The sequence below is a fragment of the Pseudophryne corroboree genome, chromosome 2 (genome assembly GCF_028390025.1).
Source record: "Pseudophryne corroboree isolate aPseCor3 chromosome 2, aPseCor3.hap2, whole genome shotgun sequence".
NCBI classification, from domain to species: Eukaryota; Metazoa; Chordata; class Amphibia; order Anura; family Myobatrachidae; genus Pseudophryne; species Pseudophryne corroboree.
In genome coordinates, this window is record NC_086445.1 from 904486689 (window position 1) to 904508476 (window position 21788).

General features: G+C 42.3%; 1 protein-coding gene across 4 annotated transcripts in view; it reads left to right on the forward strand.

Annotated features, from left to right (window-relative positions):
• Positions 1–21788, forward strand: part of CUX1 (cut like homeobox 1) — a 622185-nt gene that overhangs the window by 417854 nt on the left and 182543 nt on the right. For 3 of the 4 annotated variants that reach the window (XM_063956056.1, XM_063956058.1, XM_063956057.1), the window contains 2 exons: positions 4874–5039; positions 5381–5437. The exons of the other annotated variant lie outside the window; for it this stretch is intronic. In XM_063956056.1, coding sequence (XP_063812126.1) covers positions 4874–5039; positions 5381–5437 — 223 coding nt within the window. The remainder of the gene's footprint in view (positions 1–4873; positions 5040–5380; positions 5438–21788) is intronic. 4 annotated transcript variants of the gene reach the window in all.

Sequence of the window (21788 nt, forward strand, 5' to 3'; positions counted from 1 at the left end):
TTTAGCATCATTAAATGATGTCACGGATAGGAAAATACATGGTTTTCTTAAAACCATTTTCTCCTTGTCTGGGGCAATCATAAGACCAGCCAAGGCTTCGGGTTGGATGGCAAAAGCAGTGGCAGCCTTGGCTGATGCATTGGAGGATGACCTTTCAATTGCATCTAGAGAGCAAAAATCCCACATTGCACATATCAAACAGGCAGCTATTTTTATGGAAGAAGCAGCCTTGGATATGGGTACAATTGTCTCTCATGGATCATCCTCAGCAGTAGCAGCTAGCAGAGCGGTTTGGCTACGTACATGGAAAGCTGACTCAGAATCTAAGAAGGTTCTCGAGTCTTTGTCTTTTACTGGAGATATACTTTTTGGTAAAGAATGAAACAGTATTTTGGGGTCGGAAGCAGACTCCAAGAAAGTGAAGTTTCCTTACAAACATAAATCCAAGCCTAGATTTCCAGCTTTTCGCCCCTTTTAGACTCAAGGAAAAGCAAAAGGAAAGGGTTATGGCAAACAGTCTCAATCTGACAAGTCTGGTAAGACTAAAAACCATTGGGCTACCAGAAGGCTGGCTTCCCAATCAGAAGATAAACCATAAGCCTGATGGTGCGGACCTCCACCTGGGGGACCCCAGGGTGAGAGGTCGACTTCTTCAGTTTGCACAGATCTGGCAGCAGTCTATCACAGATGCCTGGGTGCAAGAAGCGCTATCTCACGGTTATGCGTTTGCTTTCAAGAAACCCCTTCCTCAAAGGTTTTTTTGTACCAGCCCTTCTTCAGTGGAAACGAAGGCCAGGGCTTTACAAGAGGCAGTTCAGAACTTGCTTCAGTCAGGAGTGATAATTCCAGTTCCTCCTGCACAATGAGGACAAGGTTTTTATTCCATCCTGTTTCTAGTCCAGAAGCCAAATGGGTCGTTCCGGCCCATACTCAATCTTAAAGTGCTGAACAAGTACATTTGGGTGCCTCGGTTTCATATAGAGACTTTACGTTCCATCATTTTGGCCATGGAGCCGGAGGATTTTATAGTATCCCTGGATATCCAGGATGCTTACCTTCATGTTCCTATAGCACTGTCCCATCAGTGCTCTCTCAGGTTTGCTATCCTCCAGCGACATTTTCAGTTTCAGGCCCTACATTTTGGACTTGCCATAGCTCACAGAGTGTTCACCAAAATTATGGTGGTAATGGCATCTTATCTCCGTCAGCAGGGGATAAGGTTTTTTCCATACCTCAATGATTTATTAATCCTGGCACAATCTCAGGAATTGCTTCAGTGTCATCTGCGGCAGACAATAGCTTGTTTCCAGAGACAACAGATTTACTCACTTGGGGGCTATATTGGATACGAGTCTTCAGAGAGTAATTTTACCGCTGAACAAGATATCCAAAATTCAGTCAAGGATTCAGGAGCTGCTACACAGATAAAGGATTTCCATTCACGCAGCAATGCGTGTGATGGTGTCGACATTCGACATGGTGGAGTATGCTCTGTTGCACTCGAGGCATCAAGTTCCACTCGAGGCCCCCAACGTCTGATCCTTTCCAAATGGAATGGTTTTCATCAGACAATAAAAACGCACACTATGGTCCTTCCTCTGGAAGTAAGGAGTTCATTAGCCTGGTGGCTGCAGACATCCCATCTGGACAAAGGGAGACCCTTTTGGATATCAGATTGGGAAATTCTGACAACGGATGCCAGCCTTCAGGGCTGGGGAGCGGTGTCAGGAATGAGTGGCTTCCAGAGGCAGGGGAGTAAGGAAGAGAGTTGCCTGCCAATAAATATATTGGAACTTTGGGCTATATATATGGCACTTATTCAGGTAAAGGACATCCTTCAGGGGAAACCAGTCCAAATCCGCTCGGACAATGCAACGGCAGTACAGGTTGAGTATCCCTTATCCAAAATGCTTGGGACCAGAGGTATTTTGGATGTGGGATTTTTCCGTATTTTGGAATAATTCCATACCATAATGAGATATCATGGCGATGGGACCCAAGTCTAGGCACAGAATGCATTTATGTTTCATATACACTGCGCCAAGTAAATTTGCTATGCAGGTAGGAATTTTACTCACGGCTTTTTCATCGTTCTGGCGATCGTAATGTGATTGACAGGAAATGGGTGTTACTGGGCGGAAACAGGCCGTTTTATGGGCGTGTGGGAAAAAACGCTACCGTTTCTGGAAAAAACGCAGGAGTGGCCGGAGAAACGGAGGAGTGTCTGGGCGAACGCTGGGTGTGTTTGTGACGTCAAACCAGGAATGACAAGCAGTGAAATGATCGCAGATGCCGAGTAAGTCTGAAGCTACTCAGAAACTGCTACGTGGTATGTAATCGCAATATTGCGAATACATCGTTCGCAATTTTAAGATGCTAAGATTCACTCCCAGTAGGCGGCGGCTTAGCATGAGCAAATCTGCTAAAATCCGCTTGCGAGCGAACAACTCGGAATGAGGTCCCTTATACACATAGCCTGAAGGTCATTTTAGCCAATATTTTTTGTAACTTTGTGCATTAAACAAAGTGTGTGTACATTCACACAATTCATTTATGTTTCTTATACACCTTATACACACAGCCTGAAGGTCATTTAATACAATATTTTAATAACTTTGTGTATTAAACAAGGTTTGTGTACATTGAGCCATCAAAAAACAAAAGTTTCACTATCGCACTCTCACTCAAAAAAGGCCGTATTTCGGAATATTCCGTATTTCGGATATTTGGATATGGGATACTCAACCTGTAGTGTACCTCAACCATCAGAGAGGAACTCGCAGCCAAGACACAATGAAGGAGGTAATTCACACATTAAAGTGGGCAGAACTTCATCATCCAGCCTCGTCTGCAATGTTCATTGCGGGAGTCCTAAACTGGAAAGCGGATTTTCTTAGTCAACACGCCATTCATGCAAACGAATGGGCTTTACGCCCCGAGGCCTTCCAAATTCTTATAGACAAGTGGTGGTTACCATAGATAGGTCTCATGGCGTCCCGTCAGAACAACAGAGTTCCCACATAGGGGTCAAGAACAAAGGATCCCAAAGCGATCTTTGTGGATGCCTTGTCAGTGAGATGGTACTATCGTCTGGCCTATGTGTTTCCACTAATCGCCCTGCTACCCAGGGTGATGCGAAAGGCAAAACAAGGAAGGAGCAACGTGATACTAATAGCTCCGACTTGGCCCAGAAGACATTGGTACACAGATCTGCAGAGGTTGTCGATGGATGCTCCATTCCTACTCCCTCAAGGTCCAGATCTACTGTCTCAGGGTCCTTGCTATTGATGGCGTCGCTCTTGAGACTTCCAACCTGAAAGCAAGAGGATTCTCACAACAGGTAATTCAAACAATGCTCAGAGCAAGGAAACCTTCCTCAGCTCGCATTTGTCACCGAATATGGCAAGCCTATATTCAATGGTGCAGTGACCGGAAATTTGATCCTAGATCTTTCAGAGTTTCCGGAGTCCTAGCATTCCTTCAGTTAGGAATGGACAAAGGTCTAAGTGTGGCTTCCTTGAAAGTGTAAGTGTCAGCATTGACTGTATGGTTCCAAAAGAAAATTGCTAAGCTACAGGATGTGCGCACTTTTTTTTCAGGGAATGCTGCACATTCAACCTCCTTTTGTTCCTCCTACAGTGCCTTGGGACTTAAGCTTAGTCCTAAAGGCCCTCCAAGTTGCCCCATTTGAACCATTAAATCGGATTTTAAATGGTTGATGGCTAAAGTTTCCTTTCTACTGGTTATTGTTTCAGCTAGAAGCGTTTCAGATTTAGGGGCATTGTTATGTCGCCCTCCTTTTCTGATTTTTTTTATCCAGATAGAGCGGTTCTCAGAACCAAATCTAGGTATCTTCCTAAGGTGGTGTCTAAATTCCACCTTAACAAAGAAATTGTAGTCCCGGCCTTCCAAGGGCCGGACCTTTCTGTGGGAGATGCATCGTTGGACGTAGTCTGTGCCTTAAGAATCTACGTGGATCGTACCAGTGCCATCAGAAAAACAGACACTCTCTTCGTTCTCTACGGATTTCACAAGAGCGGATGGCCTGCTGACAAGTAGACACTGGCGAGGTGGCTTCGAATGACGATTTCAGAAGCATATCAAGCCGATCTCCTTGTTCTGGCTCACTCTACTCGTAAGGTAGGTCCGTCATGAACAGCACGGCGTGGTGCTTCAGCAGAACAGATATGTAAGGCAGCCACATGGTCTTCCATTAACACATTCATTAGACATTATGCCGTTGATACCTTTGCCTCTCAGGGCGCTGAATTCGAGCGGATCATCGTCCAATCAGGAGCGTCCCCACTACTAAATTGCTTTGGGACATCCCAATGTTATCCTGTGGATAACCTGTGGACCCTGCAGGAGAAATGATCGTTATGGTAGACATACCGTTGATGACTCATTTCTCATAAGTCCACAGGGATCCCACCCCTACGCACCTAATTTTGAGGATCCTTTCACTTACTAACCTCTTCCTTCTTATACGAAAGGGTGTGCATGTGTGTTCTTTTTCGCCTGATTAGGGCTCTCTATGATGCCCTGCCTTGACCTTTTGAAAACAACTGAATTGCATGAGCCAGGAGGCGGGGTATAGGGACGGGCCCGTTGCTTTATGGGAGGCCGAAAGCTTTGATCGTTTGGTGCCAATCCGCTGTCGCTACGTCGTATCCCAATGTTATCCTGTGGACTTAGGAGAAATGGAGTTTTCAACAGTAAGTCTACCATAACGATTATTTCATTAAAACACTTTTGTGCTGTCACCATTGTTCCTCACTTCAAATCCATTTGATGTCCGTGTAACATAAATGTCCTAGTTCTATATAAATGCATGATAAACATGTTAGACTGAACCTGTGGCTTGAATTTTCAGGTGCTGGGCCTGTCACAGGGCAGTGTCAGTGACATGTTGTCTAGGCCAAAACCCTGGAGCAAACTCACCCAGAAAGGCCGGGAACCATTTATCAGGATGCAGCTATGGCTGAACGGTGAACTTGGACAGAGTGTCTTACATTCACAAGGACAGCAACAAGGACAAGGTACTAGAAACGTAAACATACTGTGAGTTCTCCTGAGCAGTTACCGTACAGTGCTTCCTATTTGGCTGTCTTGTTATGATAAAGGTTTTCTGGCAACCGATTGCATTATAGTCAGAACGTGACCTTGGATAATAGTAAGAGACAGAAGTGATGGGGGGACACTGTAGTTTGGAGCATGTGTACGATTGTAGTTGTGTGGGAAGTGAGATTTGTTGGCGGGTACTCTACACCATGTGTTTTACTGGCCTGTGGCAAGGAAAGCGCTGATGTATAAAGATTCTTACAGGGTTGAATGTCTTTGCCACATCCTCTGCTGATCTACCTTTAATTTCCATTTATAGCCCTGCAGTCTGCAGCGACTCGACAGGATTCTGTAATTGAAGGATGTCCAAGTTCAGGTACTTCATAGTTACTTACATTACCTGAGATATTTGACACTTGGGGCTATGCTTTCTAAAAAGAGATGTGCAAGTTTTCTCACTTTGATTGTAAGATTGTACAAATGAGTGCTCACCAGTAATCCAGTAATTATGTAAGTGTAAGCATTAGTTACACATGTAAAAAATAATAAATGTACAGATGTGTCCTCCATCATCTAACCTAAATATGCCATGCAGTGTGAAATGCCTGGTGTGAGTGAGCTGCCAGGTCCCGTGCAACTCTGTGAACGCCAGGTGTCTTTTTTTTTTAGCTGATAATGGGGGGCATGTACTAAACAGTGATAAAAGTGGAGAAGTGAGCCAGTGGAGAAATTGCCCATGGCAACCGATCAGCTGCTCTGTATACTTTTATAGAATGCAAATTATAAATGTTATGTCAATGCTGATTGGTTGCCATAGGCAACTTCTTCACTTTTATCATTACTTAGTTTGTCCCTCGTGTGTCTTATTCGATACAGATATACAAGTGTCATAGATCAAATGAATCAGCAGTTTCCTCATGCATGCTTATCACATTACGTTGCGACTAAGACACATTTTTTGCAAAAAAGACGCCCGATGCTAGAAGATTCTCACACGACCTGGCGTGCCAAGTGGGGCTGTTTGGTGTGACAAAAGTCTCAGTATGTAAAGCGTAACGTTTCATAAGTGATTGTAGTTTCATGCCCAGTCCTCCTTCAGTTTGCACATTTTTTGATGTGACTTTTAGAAAAGATTTATTTATCTTTCCGGCCCAACTAACACCAAGGACTTCATACAGACTTGCTTACTCTCTCGGAATGGCCAGGAAGCTCCAGAATCTCGGATGGCGCTCCCGGCCGCCCGAAGGAGTATACAAGTTTCCGGGACATGCCTCTGCCCCTCTCCAGCCACTTCCCGGGTAAAGTGGGTGGTTTGGGCTGCCGAAGACGTGATTCATGGTGATTTGTTTCATCGCAGACAAACTCCCAATCGCCAGACCTAAAGCCCTCCCTCCCCACTGCATTGCATTGTGGGTAATCTTGGCATTGTATAGCTGAATACGGGGCAACGACGACTCAGTCAGTCCATCACGCCCCCTGGAAGTTGACAAGTATACTACATATTAGATATGTTGTTGTGGCACTCATTGCTATTTTATAATTTCTTCTGTTTTGCCTTAATGTCTAATGAGGGAGAGATGTATCAAACCTTCTAAAGATGGCAAGTTGCCCATAATAACCAATCAGCTTCTAGCTATCATTTATCAAGTACATTCTCAAAACAGTAGTTAAAAACGGACACCCACTCTGTCAGTAGCTTCCATACAGTGTTTTACTGGTAACCCTAATATAGGCATAGGCCAGACCACCAGCGCTGTTTCCCTGTCCTGTACTTTGTTATAGATTGAATAGCATCAGAGCTGCATTAAAGTATAATTAGCATTTGTAGTTTAGATTTAGTTTTGTAACCAATGTGCAGTCCCACGTCTAGCCCCTTGTACCTTCTACAGTAGGGGTGGGCAACATGCGGCCCGCGGGCCGGATGCGGCCCGCGGACCGATCGTGCCTGGCCCGCTGTGCCCCACCAGAGTGCAATGACAAGCGGCCCGACGGCCCCCTTGGGGGAAAGAAGGGACTGTCTGCCATAATATGTAAAAAAAAGTGGGACGCTGTCTGCCGTAATGTGTAAAAAGGGGGACGATGTCTGCCGTAATGTGTAAAAAGGGGGACGATGTCTGCCGTAATGTGTAAAAAGGGGGACGATGTCTGCCGTAATGTGTAAAAAGGGGACGCTGTCTGCCGTAATGTGTAAAAATGGGGGCACTGTCTGCTGTAATGTGTAAAAAGGGGGACGATGTCCGCCGTAATGTGTAAAAAGCGGGACGATTTCTGCCGTAATGTGTAAAAAGGGGGACGATGTCTGCCGTAATGTGTAAAAAGGGGGACGATGTCTGCCGTAATGTGTAAAAAGGGGGACGATGTCTGCCGTAATGTGTAAAAACGGGGGCACTGTCGGCCGTAATGTGTAAAAAGGGGGACGATGTCTGCCGTAATGTGTAAAAAGGGGGACAATGTCTGCCGTAATGTGTAAAAAGGGGGACGATGTCTGCCGTAATGTGTAAAAACGGGGGCGCTGTCTGCTGTAATGTGTAAAAAGGGGACGCTGTCTTCCGTAATGTGTAAAAAGGGGGACGCTATCTGCCGTAATGTGTAAAAAGGGGACTCTTTTTGAGTATTTTGTGTGTGGCCCTCGAATATTCGCTGGAAGTGTTAAGCGGCCCCCCAGCTGAAATAATTGCCCACCCCTGTTCTACAGGGTTCTCTGATGTCTCATTTCATTTATACTGTACAAGAGGAGCCGTAACAGGCAGCATTTCTATAAGTCACCTGGAGACCTTCCCATACAATACTGAGGATTTACCAGTTGTAGGGGGAAGTTGTAAATGAGGGCGTTTGATTGTGTGGTCTCCATGGCAGCTTGCAAACTACTGCAAATATCCCTAATAGGTCTTCTTAAATGCTTAAGGGTGTGATTGCCATATGTCGTCCTGGCTGCATGCAGCTGACTAACCCCTTCACACCTCTCATACATTTACATATCCGAAGGTGAACATACGCTTCACATATGTAACGGTGTCATAATAAATACTTTGATGCCCCAAATACTTTGACAGAACAGTTCTGATATGTGTAGACAAATTGTCCGTTATAAATAATGCATTATTTTGTTTTTATTAGTATTCTGATTATGCTTTGTATTCTGTTTGTCCCTTTTTGTGTATATGTGTCCGTTTAATGCACTCAGCTTTGTATACAATACTACTGTATGTTACTAACTGTAGAAATACTTGTTCATGTTAGTTTCTACAGCTACTGTATGTTCATTAAAGTTCTGTATCAGACAGAAGAGTATGGATTCCAACAATGGGCCTAATTCAGAGTTGATCGCAGCAGCAAATTTGTTAGCAGTTGGGCAAAACCATGTGCACTGCAGGGGGAGGCAGATATAACATGTGCAGAGAGAGTTAGATTTGGGTGGGTTATTTTGTTTCTGTGCAGGGTAAATACTGGCTGCTTTATTTTTACACTGCAATTTAGATTTCAGTTTGAACACACCCCACCCAAATCTAAAGGGCCCCATACACTAGACCAATAATGCCCGATTTCATCCGATTTCGGGCATTCGGCCCGATATATCGGATGAAATCGGGCATTTTGGAGGTGTTTCCAATCCGATGCGCGTTCCCGTGAGCATCGGATCGGATCCTCCAGATTTAATGTGCTGCACATTCAATTTGGTCCGACCTGGGGGCATGGCTGGAATCGCCCAAGATATATTGTATACAAAAGGACAGCATACAATGTATCTTGGGCGATCCTGCCCTACGGGAGGCTGCTGGCGTGATCGCCTGTGACATGTACTCGCATAAGTGTATGGGGCCCTTAACTCTCTCTGCACATGTTATACCTGCCCCCCCTGCAGTGCACATGGTTTTGCCCAACTGCTAACAAATTTGCTGCTGCGATCAACTCTGAATTACCCCCCAATGTTTGTCCTGAACTCTGCAGTGTTCAATTACACCATGTGTAATACAGTACCTTTTTATATGGTGCATTAATGAAGAGCAAATATCAGAAGCGGGGTCATTACAGGTAGTGACACCGGGAACGGATTGCTTTCAGTGGCAACTCCTTTAATTTCTGTAAATGTAATATGTAGCTTAGTGGTGCAAACCGCGTACTGCTGGCCGGGCTCCTATGTAAGGCTCGCCTAGCTAGCATTCCAAATGCAGCTTTAACGACACATCACAAGTTTGATGGACAGCTCTGCATTTTAATGAATGGTCTGGTGAAGCGCTGATCTGTAACCTTTAGTAAAAGATTGGAGCGCTATGATTTTGCTTTCAGAAGTGTTTACCAAAGAGCTTTGTTGCCTACGTCACACACAAAAGTTCTTTATTTTGGTTAGTGCCCCCTCATTATTAAACTGGAGGTTGAAAACTGCATTTGAAGTTACAGCTGTGGGTGATCCCGAGAGACTTGGTCTTTCTTCTTTGTGCGTCTATATTCTGAGCCACCATCCATCATGTCTAACCTCATGCTGCTTAGCAGAAGACAAACCCATAGGAATTGAAACTCGTACAACAACAAAAGACAACTGCTAATTAAGGACCGCATACCCCCCCAAACCAATACATACCTTGAATAATGGCTTATGCATTAGTGACTTAAATGTCTGCAATATGTTTAGATCTGCTTAAAATAATGCACAACGCAAACAAAAGTCCTTTTTTGTTAATGATATTGCATGGCAATTAATCTTTCCCGTCCCCTAGGATCAGACAGCGTGGATAAAGCAGTTTGGTGTGGGTGTAGGTTTACCTTCTAGAGGTTGTTTAACTACATTTTTTGTGTTTTTTCCTGTTGTGTTTTTGTTATAGCAAAAGAAAGTTTATTTATATGACAACTACAAAAAGTTAAATCAAGTTTTTATTGATGAAAAAAATTACTGTTCACAAAGCTCAGGAATGACTTTGGTTTAGTGAGCCCATGTGTACTCACTAAGGCACACGATAAACCGATTAAAATTAAATCTGAGATTAAAGCACTGTCTTGCAGGCTGAAGCAGTATTTGAGAGTGCAGAAAGGCTAGGCTGATTTCAAATGTGTCCGTTCAAAATGGCAGTCTAAGGGGTCAATCCTATTACCTGTGAAGGGTGTGATGTGCCGTAGCGTTTAAACGCCAGTAACTGTACCCGATTTTGCACCTTTTGTGGCTGTTTTTTTTTCCAGAAATTTGCTCAAAAGTGCTCTGAGCCCTATGGGGCAGCGAGCACTTTTGAGTGAATTCGGGCCACTGTAAAGTGCAGCAGCTGCTGTGATGATTCGCAACCACGATATCATCACGGCTAATAGGATCGACCCCTATGATGCAAACAGTCTCCTTACAAAGTACAGTAACAGTATGAACAAAACATGAAAAAAGTTACTTACAGTACAGAACATTGCAGGACATGGCTTATAAATATTGCTACATCAGCGGTCTTAATACTCAAATAAGCAGCAGGGTGACAGTCCGAAGGGTTTCTGTAGGGCGGTTGTAGGCGGGATCTGCATGATAGGTTGACATTTAACAGGTCGACACCAAAAGTTCGACATGCATATGGTTGACATGATCAAAATGTCGACAGGTTCAAGTGGTTTACATGACAATGGTCAACACTGCATATGGTCGACGTGAGTTTTTTGTATGTTTTATTATTTTCATTCTTTACCATCCAAATGGACTACGATTGGGATTAGTAACTTTTCCTGAAACATGGTGAGTGAATCCACCCATGCCAGGGGATGCAGTACACTAAATGGGGTTCCAAGTGCTGCAAGGTAAAATTTGACATAAAAAAAACCATGAAATACTTATGTTGACTTTTACATGTGTCGATAATTTCCAGGTTGACCTTTTGACCATGTTGACCTTGTGCATGTCGACCATCTGGGGTCGACTTTTTAACTGACAACCGTTGTAGGCAGTGGGGAGCAGATGATAGTTTACGTGATCTACCATATATATCTAGATAAAGAACAAATACAGAAAAGCTATAAAGAAATATTTTCTAGTATGCATACTGTCTGTGGTACTATAAAAACTAAAGGTGTTTTTTATATTTTTACGGGAAAAAATATATATATATACTGCCATCAGGGAATACTGTTGCCATGAAGAGGTGTACTTGGTCTGCAACAATATTTAGGTACAGTAGGAGTTGTGTGTCAAAGTAGCATCCATATAAAGCCACGGCTTCCCAGCATATAACACTGCTCAGAGCGTCACACTGCCTCCGCTGGTTGCCTTCTTTACATAGTGCATTCTGGTGCCATCTCTTTCCCAGGTAAACGACACACATGCACCTTGGCGTAAAAGAAAACATGATTCTTCAGACTCCTTTTTCCATTGCTCCATGGTCCATTTTTGATGCTCGCTTACCCATGCAGGCGCTTTTGGTGGTGGACAGAGGTCAGCTTTTGCACTTTGAATGGTCTATGTACTCTGTGTTTTGACACCGTTCTATCATAGATTGCATTAACTTTTTCAGCAAATTGTGCTACCTTAGCTTTTCTATAGGGTCACTCCCTACCACTGGCGTATCTATAATGGGTGCAGTGTGTGCGGTGCACACGGGCCCCTGGGTCCAGAGGGGCCCCACACTGTACACACTGCACCCATTTCTTCTATACTTACCTTTCCGGCGTCCATCGGCATCTGTGTGTGGGCCCCCTCCTCTGCCGTAGCCGTCACCACCGCTGCTACCGCACCGAGCGCTAGAGACTCTGGCACAGTGCCAGAGTCTCAGCGCTGAGAGCGCTAGCAGCGGCGGTGACGGCTACAGGAGAGGAGGGGGCCCACACACAGAGTCAGCACATGGGTCTCCTCCTCTCTAGAACCGCTGCTGCTCCCTACGTTCATCAATGAGTCTTTAGCGCACATAACCCTGTTGCTGCTTCATTGGTTGTTCTTCCCTTGACCACTTTTGGTAGGTACTAACCACTGCATACTGGGAACACCCCACAAGACCTGCCACTTTTGAGATGCTGTGACCCAGTTGCCAAGCCATCACAATTTGGTACTTGCCAAAGTCACTCGGATCCCTACGCTTGCCCATTTTTCCTGCTTCCAACATATAAACTTCAAGAACTGAGTGTTAACTTGCTGCAAAATATATGTGTCACCCCTTGACAGGTGCCATTCTAACGAGATAATCAATGTTATTCACATCACTTGTCAGTAGTTTTTAATGTAACGGCTGATCGGTGTATTTATCAGATAAAAAATTAACCTTTTGCTACAGCGTTAAACACCCAAATGAAGGCCATGAACTATTCAATTTTCCTGCTTGTGGCGCCAATAGCAGTTACAGAAGAGCTATCTAATAATCCCACAATACAGTATAGTGTTAGAGTTATAATAACTCTTTCTGGAGCAGGTGATTGTACAGTATGTAGTAAAGAGGAACAGACATGATAATGAAAGTCTAGGGAAATGTTTGGCTGTATTGTACAAGGTTTATTTCCAGTATTGTAAATTTAGCATTTCATTTGCTGCCCCTATTTACTCCCACAAGACAGATAAGGGGTACATTTTTTATACTAACGAACCCTATTAATTTACTAAAATACAAAAAAAATATGTAATATTTCCCTTTAATGTAGTTTTGCTGTAAGGCAAAGATGTAATAAATGGATATTCATATTTTTCAGTTTTGTTTCAGAATAATATTTATGTATTGTAGAAGTTATAATTTAGTAATACAATCTTTAGCAGTGTTTGTGTGGAGGTCAAGAAAGTGACGGCTATAGCACAGTGAGAGAAAGGGACATAACAAATTCCTTGGCTAGGAATGTCTGATTTATACTCTAATAATTGCCATAGCAATTGCTGATCAGGGGAGTATGTCAAATCCACTGTGTCAAGAGGGAATATTGCTTTATAAGGCAGTGATGGCAACGGTAGGACAGTGTCCGTTCAGTAACCGGAGGAGCAGTATTGTGGGGTTATTTTCCTCCCCATCACCCCTGTTAATATGAATATGAAGTTGAGTGCATTCATGCATGTATGCACTTAACATTGACACTTTACGTGTGACGCAGGTATAGTCTGCACCAAAAGGATATATGTTACTGACGTCGTAAAGATTGATTGGCAATGTTTAGAAAACAAACTTGTCTAAGTTGATTTCACTTTGGTAAAACCTTAAAGATATTCTTTACCTTCAGTGCAAGTCTAGAGTAAGACAGCATTTTAATTTTAAATTAGAATCTTGCAATCTTGCTTTTTTTTTTTAAATAAGTGAAAATGCTATGCATGACCATTTCAGCTCACACTGGTTATATAATCCTTATGGGCGGTGAGTGCTGAAAGGACACTGGGCCTCATTCATGTTTGTATGCGCATGCTTTAGCAAGTGCGATTTTCCAGTGTATGGAATTGCTAATGTTAGTAAGTGAAGCTGCTGCCTTGAAATGAAGAGAAATTCCCGGAAGCGTTCGCAAACTCATCCACAGCTGCATACACCTTTGTAGCCCATACACAAGAAGGAGAAACATTGATGGTAAAGGTAAACCTATGGCTACGCAGATTGGCCGCGGCAGTAGCGATGTTGGTGCCATGTTTATCTGCGTTAACAATCGCACCTGAAGGCAGATACACCCCCTAAAAACAGACATAAAAAAAATAGTTTTTGCCGCCACTCCCCGTAAAGTCCTTTAAATGGTCTTTTCCTTTTAATCACTCTGCAGTGTCTGTAGGTGTTGCATTGACCAAAAGAAAAGAAAAGAAGGGCCTATTTATTTGATGCCAATCCTGTTGCATTAATAAATGGGACTGTTTATCTGGCATACTGTATATTCTGGAAAAAAACATTCATAGGGGGTGCTGGGTGATAGTCGTCTGTCCCCAGTTATACTGAGCAGGTAATCATTATCTTACCAGTTTTCTGTACCAGTCTGTGTAAAGGGCCCTACACATTACCCGACTAGCCACCGAGCTGCCTGACTGCCGATGTACGGCCTGGCGGTGGGGGGAGTGAAGTTTCTTCACTCCCCCCGTCACCCAGCCCCATAGCCCTGCATCGTTCATAATTGGTGCGTATACACTGAAAGATATGAACGATATCTCATTCAATAATGAACAAGATCGTTCATATCTTTCAGTGTGTAGGGCCCATTAGTGTACGTATGTGTGCGTGTGCAGTAGAACTGAATTTTCAGACTTTTTTTTCCAAACAAATGTTCTATAATAATATTATGATAAAAATGCTTTTTGTCTGGTATCCTCCATGTACTGTAAAGGTGTGTACACACGGTGAGATTTTTTCTTGAGATTTTGACTATATAGTCAAAATCGCAAGAAAAGTTAGTGCAAATCGCAAGGTGAAAGTCACCTTGCGATCCCGATGCGCGGCCCCGCCAGGTCGGCATCGCAAGAAAAGATAGACTGTGCAGGCAAGTCAATCCTTGCTAGATCGGTGTACTATCTAGTTCATCTCACATGTCAATGACATCTCACATAAGCCAAAATCTCACATAAGCCAAAATCGTAAGCACACATAGTCCATATCTCAAGAAAAGTGAGTCAAAATCTGTCCTATCTGGGCTCCGGGGAGTTCAAGGGAAATCGCAAGTAAAAATCGAACATAGCAAGGATCTCACCGTGTGTACACACCCTAATACTTGTTCAATAGGCTGTCTCGTGGAGAGGCGTTAGTAAGACTTTGCCAAAAAAAAACTCATCGCTTGCAGGTTATTCACTGTTAGCTGGCAGCAAAAATCACTGCAGTGGGGCTTTGAAAAAGCATTTTGCTTTTATAGGTTTGTGGCTGTATAAATAGGCCTACCATACCATCCCTTTACACCGGGACACTCATGGATTACACAGGTCCTGTGGCTAATTAAAACCAGGTTAAATGCAGGCTTGAAGCCAGCCAGCCAGCCATAGAACCGGTTTAAATAGTGTGGTAAGCCTGTGTATAAAGTATGTGATTACTTTTATTTTGGAGTCAGCTGTGCAAAAACATGGTAATACTGCAGGAGGTGTCTGAAGGAAAAAGACTCCTCCTGCCAGCATTGTAGTTCTGCATGCTGCCTCCGAAGACACAGCGTTTGATCACAACCATTTGTCACCATGATTGCAGCATCGGTTCATATGAGTAAGCCTAAACTTACTCAGAATGGCCACCTCCTGCCCACTTGCGGGGCCAGGAAATCTGGAAACACAGGCAGTGCTGCCCCGTCCAGCCGCCAAGTGGCCTCAGCAGCTTGAGGTCACTCTGTGCAATCTCACAGGTCTTGTTCTGCACATGTGCAAAATGGGCCCGACGTATGCACAGTCCACAAACATGGGAGATGTACGCAAACCATTGAGTTTACATATATCTCTGAATCAGCCCCACAGAGAGTATTATTCACATTATTGTTCATGAAAATGGCTTGTTAGTGCACCCTTTGTGAACTGAATGTTCCATATACTCTTCAAAACTCTGCTCTGAATGCTGTAAAAAGCAGCAACACATAATACACTCAGAGAGGTGCCTTACCATAAATAGTGACCGTATTGAACCTTTGTTCCATAATGCTTCTCTATCAATAAAAACAGAAATACCAAGTAGCAGTAGAACAAACCTTTTGATGAGAAGAGTTCCATGCCTAAAGCCAGCTCAGACCTGTGTGTTCATAGAGTGCTTCAGGGAATGTGAGAAATGGCATGCTAATGAAAATGTTAGTGTTTCATCATGTTGCCGCCTCTACAAATACCACTTACTGAAGTGTTAGGTCAATGCATGATTTCCCTCTAGATCTGGAACCATTAAATACAGACTAATAGAGTAACTATGTGGTTTCCTTCATCAGTTTAAGTAGAGTGACTTTCTCATAATAAAATAGCATTGTATTGCCAACATATGCAGTTTCAGGGCATGGGTTAAAATCAAAGATGCAAAATTGGTTGCTATGGGCCTTATTCAGGTTTGTTAGCAAACCAAAAAAATAAGCAATTGGGCAAAACCCATGTTGCACTGCAGGTGGAGCAGATGTAACATGTGCAGAGAGAGTTAGATCTGGGTGGGTTATAATATTTCCGTGCAGGGTAAATACTGGCTGCTTAATTTCTACACTGCAATTTAGATTTCAGTTTGAACACAACCCACTCAAATCTAAATCTCTCTGAACATGTTACATCTGCCCCACCTACAGTGCACATGGTTTTGCCCAGATGCTAACTATTTTTGTTTGCTAACAAACCTGAATAAGGCCTACTGTTCTTGAACATTTAACTTCATTAACATGTCAAGTCAATATATTTTAATTTAGTGTACCTACTATATCACCTGCTGTGGGGTTGTACCTATTTTATCAGAATGTAGCTTAGTAATTAACATGGATATAGTGACATCACTGAGACATGCTGCACAAAATGGCTGCCTTCACTTTTTGTGTGAACAGTTGGTACACTTAAATGAGTGCATTCCCATTTAGTAAATATACCTCTTTTCCCCAACCAGGTCAACTATAAATCAAATAGCATTCACATTCCACCCCTGAGCCTTGCTGTTAAATTAATAGCACCAACATTTACCTGCATTACATTAATAACCCCCTCCAAACCTTTTAATTGAAACTCATGCACACTAATACTGCCTACTAGTACCAAATAACATTTATATACTCACTTGTTGGATATGAAATCCCAACGGTCAGGATGCCAACAGTGGCACCCCTACAGCCAAAATCCTGCTAGATCCTGGTATTTTAACCGTTGCTCCTATTCCTAACCCTAATCCAACCCTCCCACAACCTAACCCTAATCCAACCCTCCCACAACCTAACCCTAACCATCCCTCTCCCGCAGCCTAACCCTAACTAACCCTAACCATCCTCTCCCACAACCTAACCCTATATAACCCTAACCATCCCCTCCCGCAGCCTAACCCTATCTAACCCTAACCATCCCCTCCCGCAGCCTAACCCTATCTAACCCTAACCATCCCCTCCCGCAGCCTAACCCTATCTAACCCTAACCATCCCCTCCCGCAGCCTACCCCTATCTAACCCTAACCATCCCCTCCCGCAGCCTAACCCTATCTAACTCTAAACGTTGTGTGCGTGTCCCCCCATAGCCTAACTAACCTCCCACGACTCAGCAGTCTAACCCTAACCTTCCGTCTAGTACCTAACCCTAACCGCAGTACTTACCGCCAGGAACCTTCAGGAATCCTGCTGTTGGGATCGTGACCGCATTCCTTCTTCACTAGTATATAACACTTACATACACCCACCAGTCCACACATTCTAATAATCTCACTCCCCCAAACACTTACCTGCTCTTGAATACTGTGCATCCTATGTGATCTCTATAATTGCCCCAAGTGGACTCAAATGGGAAGAGAATGGAGTATACAGTGAGAGAATATCCGTTTTCTATTAATGCTACATATTTCATCCTGCAATTAAATGCTACTATAGTATTATAGCCTGATGTACAGTGTAGAATGAAACTCATTGCTTGCTGATACAGATGGACACACTCTGACTTGTTATGGGCAAAAAAAATTTACAACAATAAAAGAAAATATCAGGCTGCCCCATGGTAGAATTCCTGAAGAGGCCTATGGCCAATCACCCTCTATTTCATATGGTATTATAAAGAAAATACAAGTTGAGTCTCCCATATCCAAAATACTTGGGACCAGAAGAATTTTGGATTTAAATATTTCCTTACTTTGGAATATTTGCATACTATAATGAGAAATCTTGGGGATTGGACCCAAGCCTGAACACAACATGCATTCAATTCATATACACCTAGCCTGAAGGTAATTCTATACAATATTTTTCATAATTTTGTGCATGAAACAAAGTTTGTCTACATTGAACCATCAGAAAGTAAAGATGTCTCACTCAAAACAATTTGGATTTCGGATACGGGAGTCTCAACCTGTATATGTGTTACTGTAATGTGCTTTCGTGTTGCTTATTTTTGAGGTCGGCTAAAACGCAATAAAATATAAGGAAATTGTTATGGATAGGGAGAGCCACACATCAAAAAAAAAAAAATTGGAAACTTAGACAGCCCTGTGATATAGCCTAATGTATTAGCAATCCAAGTAATCACGTGAAAGTGTCTAATAGTTAATATGCACATTTAACACTTGGAACGCAGCTGGATGTAAACGTACTGAGGCTTGATTATTTAAAACATTAGCTGAGTATTATAATTCAGCAAACTGTAGCTTGCAAAAACTACTAAAAATGGCTAAGATATCTGAAAATGAAAAATAACACAATAATAAAATAAAATCTATGGCAAACGCCTTAAGCAGCATTTGAAGTGGGACTCCCTAGGGGCAACAAAAAGATGTTCTAATCAATTACCACATCATAACACTGATGTATGATAATTACTGAGTGTTTCTCCTGAGATAGTGCAGCATTTGGCTGGGATGCAGTCCTTTCATGGTCCAGTGCCTGATTAATATGCAAATAATAGGCTGATTGCATGATGAATGCAGAAAATGAGTTCGCTGATAACGTGAGCAGTGAGGCGAGAACGTGATAAATTACTTTTACTGACTGTCCTACATTAAGCACCCTTTCCCAACAATTTCATCTGAAATTGAATTGAATCAGTATGGATATTGTAGGATTGTATAAAATAATGTACCTTAATAACTGCTATATTATTGCTGCATTGAGGAGAAGTGTCATTTAGTCTCAGTGCTTCACCTCGCACTCAGAGGAGATTTGTTTTATTCATTATGCGCAATTGATCTCCATAAAAAGGTGAAGTTAGAACACGGGAAGAAGCCAGCTATGATCTGTCATTGTTGGACTATTCTAGTAAAAGCCGTGTGGTCATTAACTTCATTCTGTTACACTGTAGAGAACAGCAGTGCTTAAAGCCAGACATTAGTGGAGGCAGCCATTTTGTTGGCTGAACCAGTATTTATGATAATGCAGTCTTTCCGTTCATGTCTAGTCTTCTCATTTATTATAATAATGACATTACACCATCTATCATCATTCCTCTGTGGTATTATTAACTCATTGCAAACTGATTTGATTGAATGTTGGTTCAGTCCACCAAATAGCTGCTTCAACATCCAAATTGTACATGGCAAAGTGAATAGTGCATATCTCTCAAATGTACAGTCCATTGGGAAAAGGTGCCTGCAGGTGGTACTGAGCCCTCTAATTCTGGGGGTGGGGGGGTGGTAAAATGTTTGACGTTCAGAATATAAACATGGACGGGGAGGGTGACCTGTCAAATGACAGCATTCACAATGTCACCATTGCCAGAATGTTGGCATGTCAACTGCGGATATATTGAATGTCGACAACCAGACCATGTCTACATTATGAATGTATACCCTGATCTGAATGTTCCGCCTATATTGGGACAGTTGAGAGGTATGAAACGGGTGTGGCTGACCGCCGGTCAGCATACCGACGCTGGGATCCTGGTGGGGAGGGGCTAGTGCAGCAAGTACCTTGCGGGCTCATTGGTGACCTGCGGTCTATGGGTGTCGTGGACACCCACGAGTGGAAATAGTCCCTGTTGGTCGGAATAGTGAGGGGGTGGGATGTTGGTGGAGGTCATGAATAACACCCGTATGTATCACCGCAATGCCGTACACATGGTGTCGCTATAAGGATATCTGCAGTCTCCAAGGAGCTCTGATAATGCTCGTCCTTACTATTAGTGGATGTCCTGGGATTCAGAGAGATTAATTCCGTTACTGATAACACTACCACAGCAAACAATGTTCAAACTAATCACAATATGCCTCAATAACGGAAGTGTAGTCTCTTCATCTATGCTGAGAAGTCCAGTGGTATCTATTGCTCACCCATCACCAGAGGACAGTTCCAGGGCATTGAAGGGGAGATGTTAAAGGTTTAAAACAATGAGAGGACTAGATGAAAAGATCATAATAGTGGTGTTACATTACTTATTTTATAAATACCTGAAAAGAAGGTTCTTTTTTAATGTGTATGTGTGTGTATGTATGTATATATATATATATATATATATATATATATAAGAGAGAGAGAGAGAGATCACCAAAACACTTATATATCATATTATATTCATCAACTGAAATAATAAAAATCCTCAGTGGTGTTCTGCATACACTGACTTTGACTTCCATAGTGGTGAAAAAGATACTGTAGCCTCCCACTATGTATACACAGCAAACATGAGAGGAACCTATTGGCTATTTAATAAAAATCACTGAATAATAAGAAAAAAATGGCCAGATTCATAATAAATATTAATAAAAAATAAATCTGTAAATGGGTTATATATCCCTTACTCCGTCAACTTCTTCAAAGTCTGTTATTTTCCCTATTGATTTCATTGGCTTGTTATGGGCTCTATTTACAGTATTAAGTGATAACAAATGACACCACTGACTACAACATAAGTTCTTTCCTCATAAGTAATTGCACATTGATGTTTGGTTTTGTGTTTTATTTTTTATTTTATTTCTTGTTTTGTAATGAAATAGGCAAAGTATATCTAAAGAATTGTCTTTTGTACTTAGGTGAGAATAGTATACAGTACATCTAGCTGTTATTTACAAGTTATAGCAGTATACTTTTTAACGGTTAAAATTAGGCAGAAACTGCCTTTTAGTTTTTTTTTTTGTCTTTATAGAACGCTTAGATGGAAAAATGTAATAAAAAAAAATATATATATTTTTAGAAATGCCCATCAATTTTTTTTTTCAGAATATCTGTATTATGCCTCCCTAGTGGTCCTAAGCACTACAGAGGGCAAATTTGCTAAGCATCATTGTCCCTTGGGTTTGTAAACTGATGGGAATCTGACCGCAGGTTCTAAGTTCAAAATATAACATTTACTAAAGGCAGTTTACAAATGCTGCACAGATCCTGCAATTTTTTATTTATTTGGAAAATTCCCAAAATCAATAAACAAATTTTAGTAAATTCCCCCCACCCCCCAAGAAAATAAAAAAACAATAATAATTATAATTGGTAGCCAACCCTAATTTGGAAGTGGAAAAATTGGGGGACCCCACGATTTTCCATTGACCAGTCCTAGGCCCTACCTCACCACCATCACCACCACCACCAAAGAACAACTAGCCCTGTGCTGATAACTCTAGTGCTATACCTCCACAAATATTGATTGGGTACAGTACATGGTCACTGGTTATAAGAGACTTATTTTTGCAGAACTACAGTATATACAGTAATAACAGGTAAGGGCAGATAGCATTCTCTTTTATCTGCTAATCACATTATATCATGACTAAAACCCAAATACTTGCAGAATATTAATTAAATGACTATTAGAAAAATCATTACATGTTAATCATCTAAAACACAGAAGTACATGTAATTGATAAAAATGACATACACTTGCTGATTGAGTTCCTAGGTTAATTTTATCATGCGTTAAATGAATCCAGTTACTTATATATTAGCAATACAATCACAGAAGGGATAAAGCTACCTGTCTTTAGATTTAGAAACACCTTTATGAGTAAGGGACAACAGGTAATTCAGAGCAATGACTTCTACACTCAAGTCACGTATGTGATAATTAGGCAAAAACATCCTAGCATGAAAGTATTAACGGGATGTAGTTGGAATCCCAGCAGTTGGAATCCCGACGGTCAAAATACCGACACCGGAATCTTGACCGCCAGAAAACCGGCAGCGCTGCCACAGCTATTCCCACTCCTGGGTGTGCACGACACTCAGGGAGTGGGAATAGAATCTGTGGCGAGTGAAGCAAGCCCGCAAGGGGCTTCATTCCGCTCACCCCT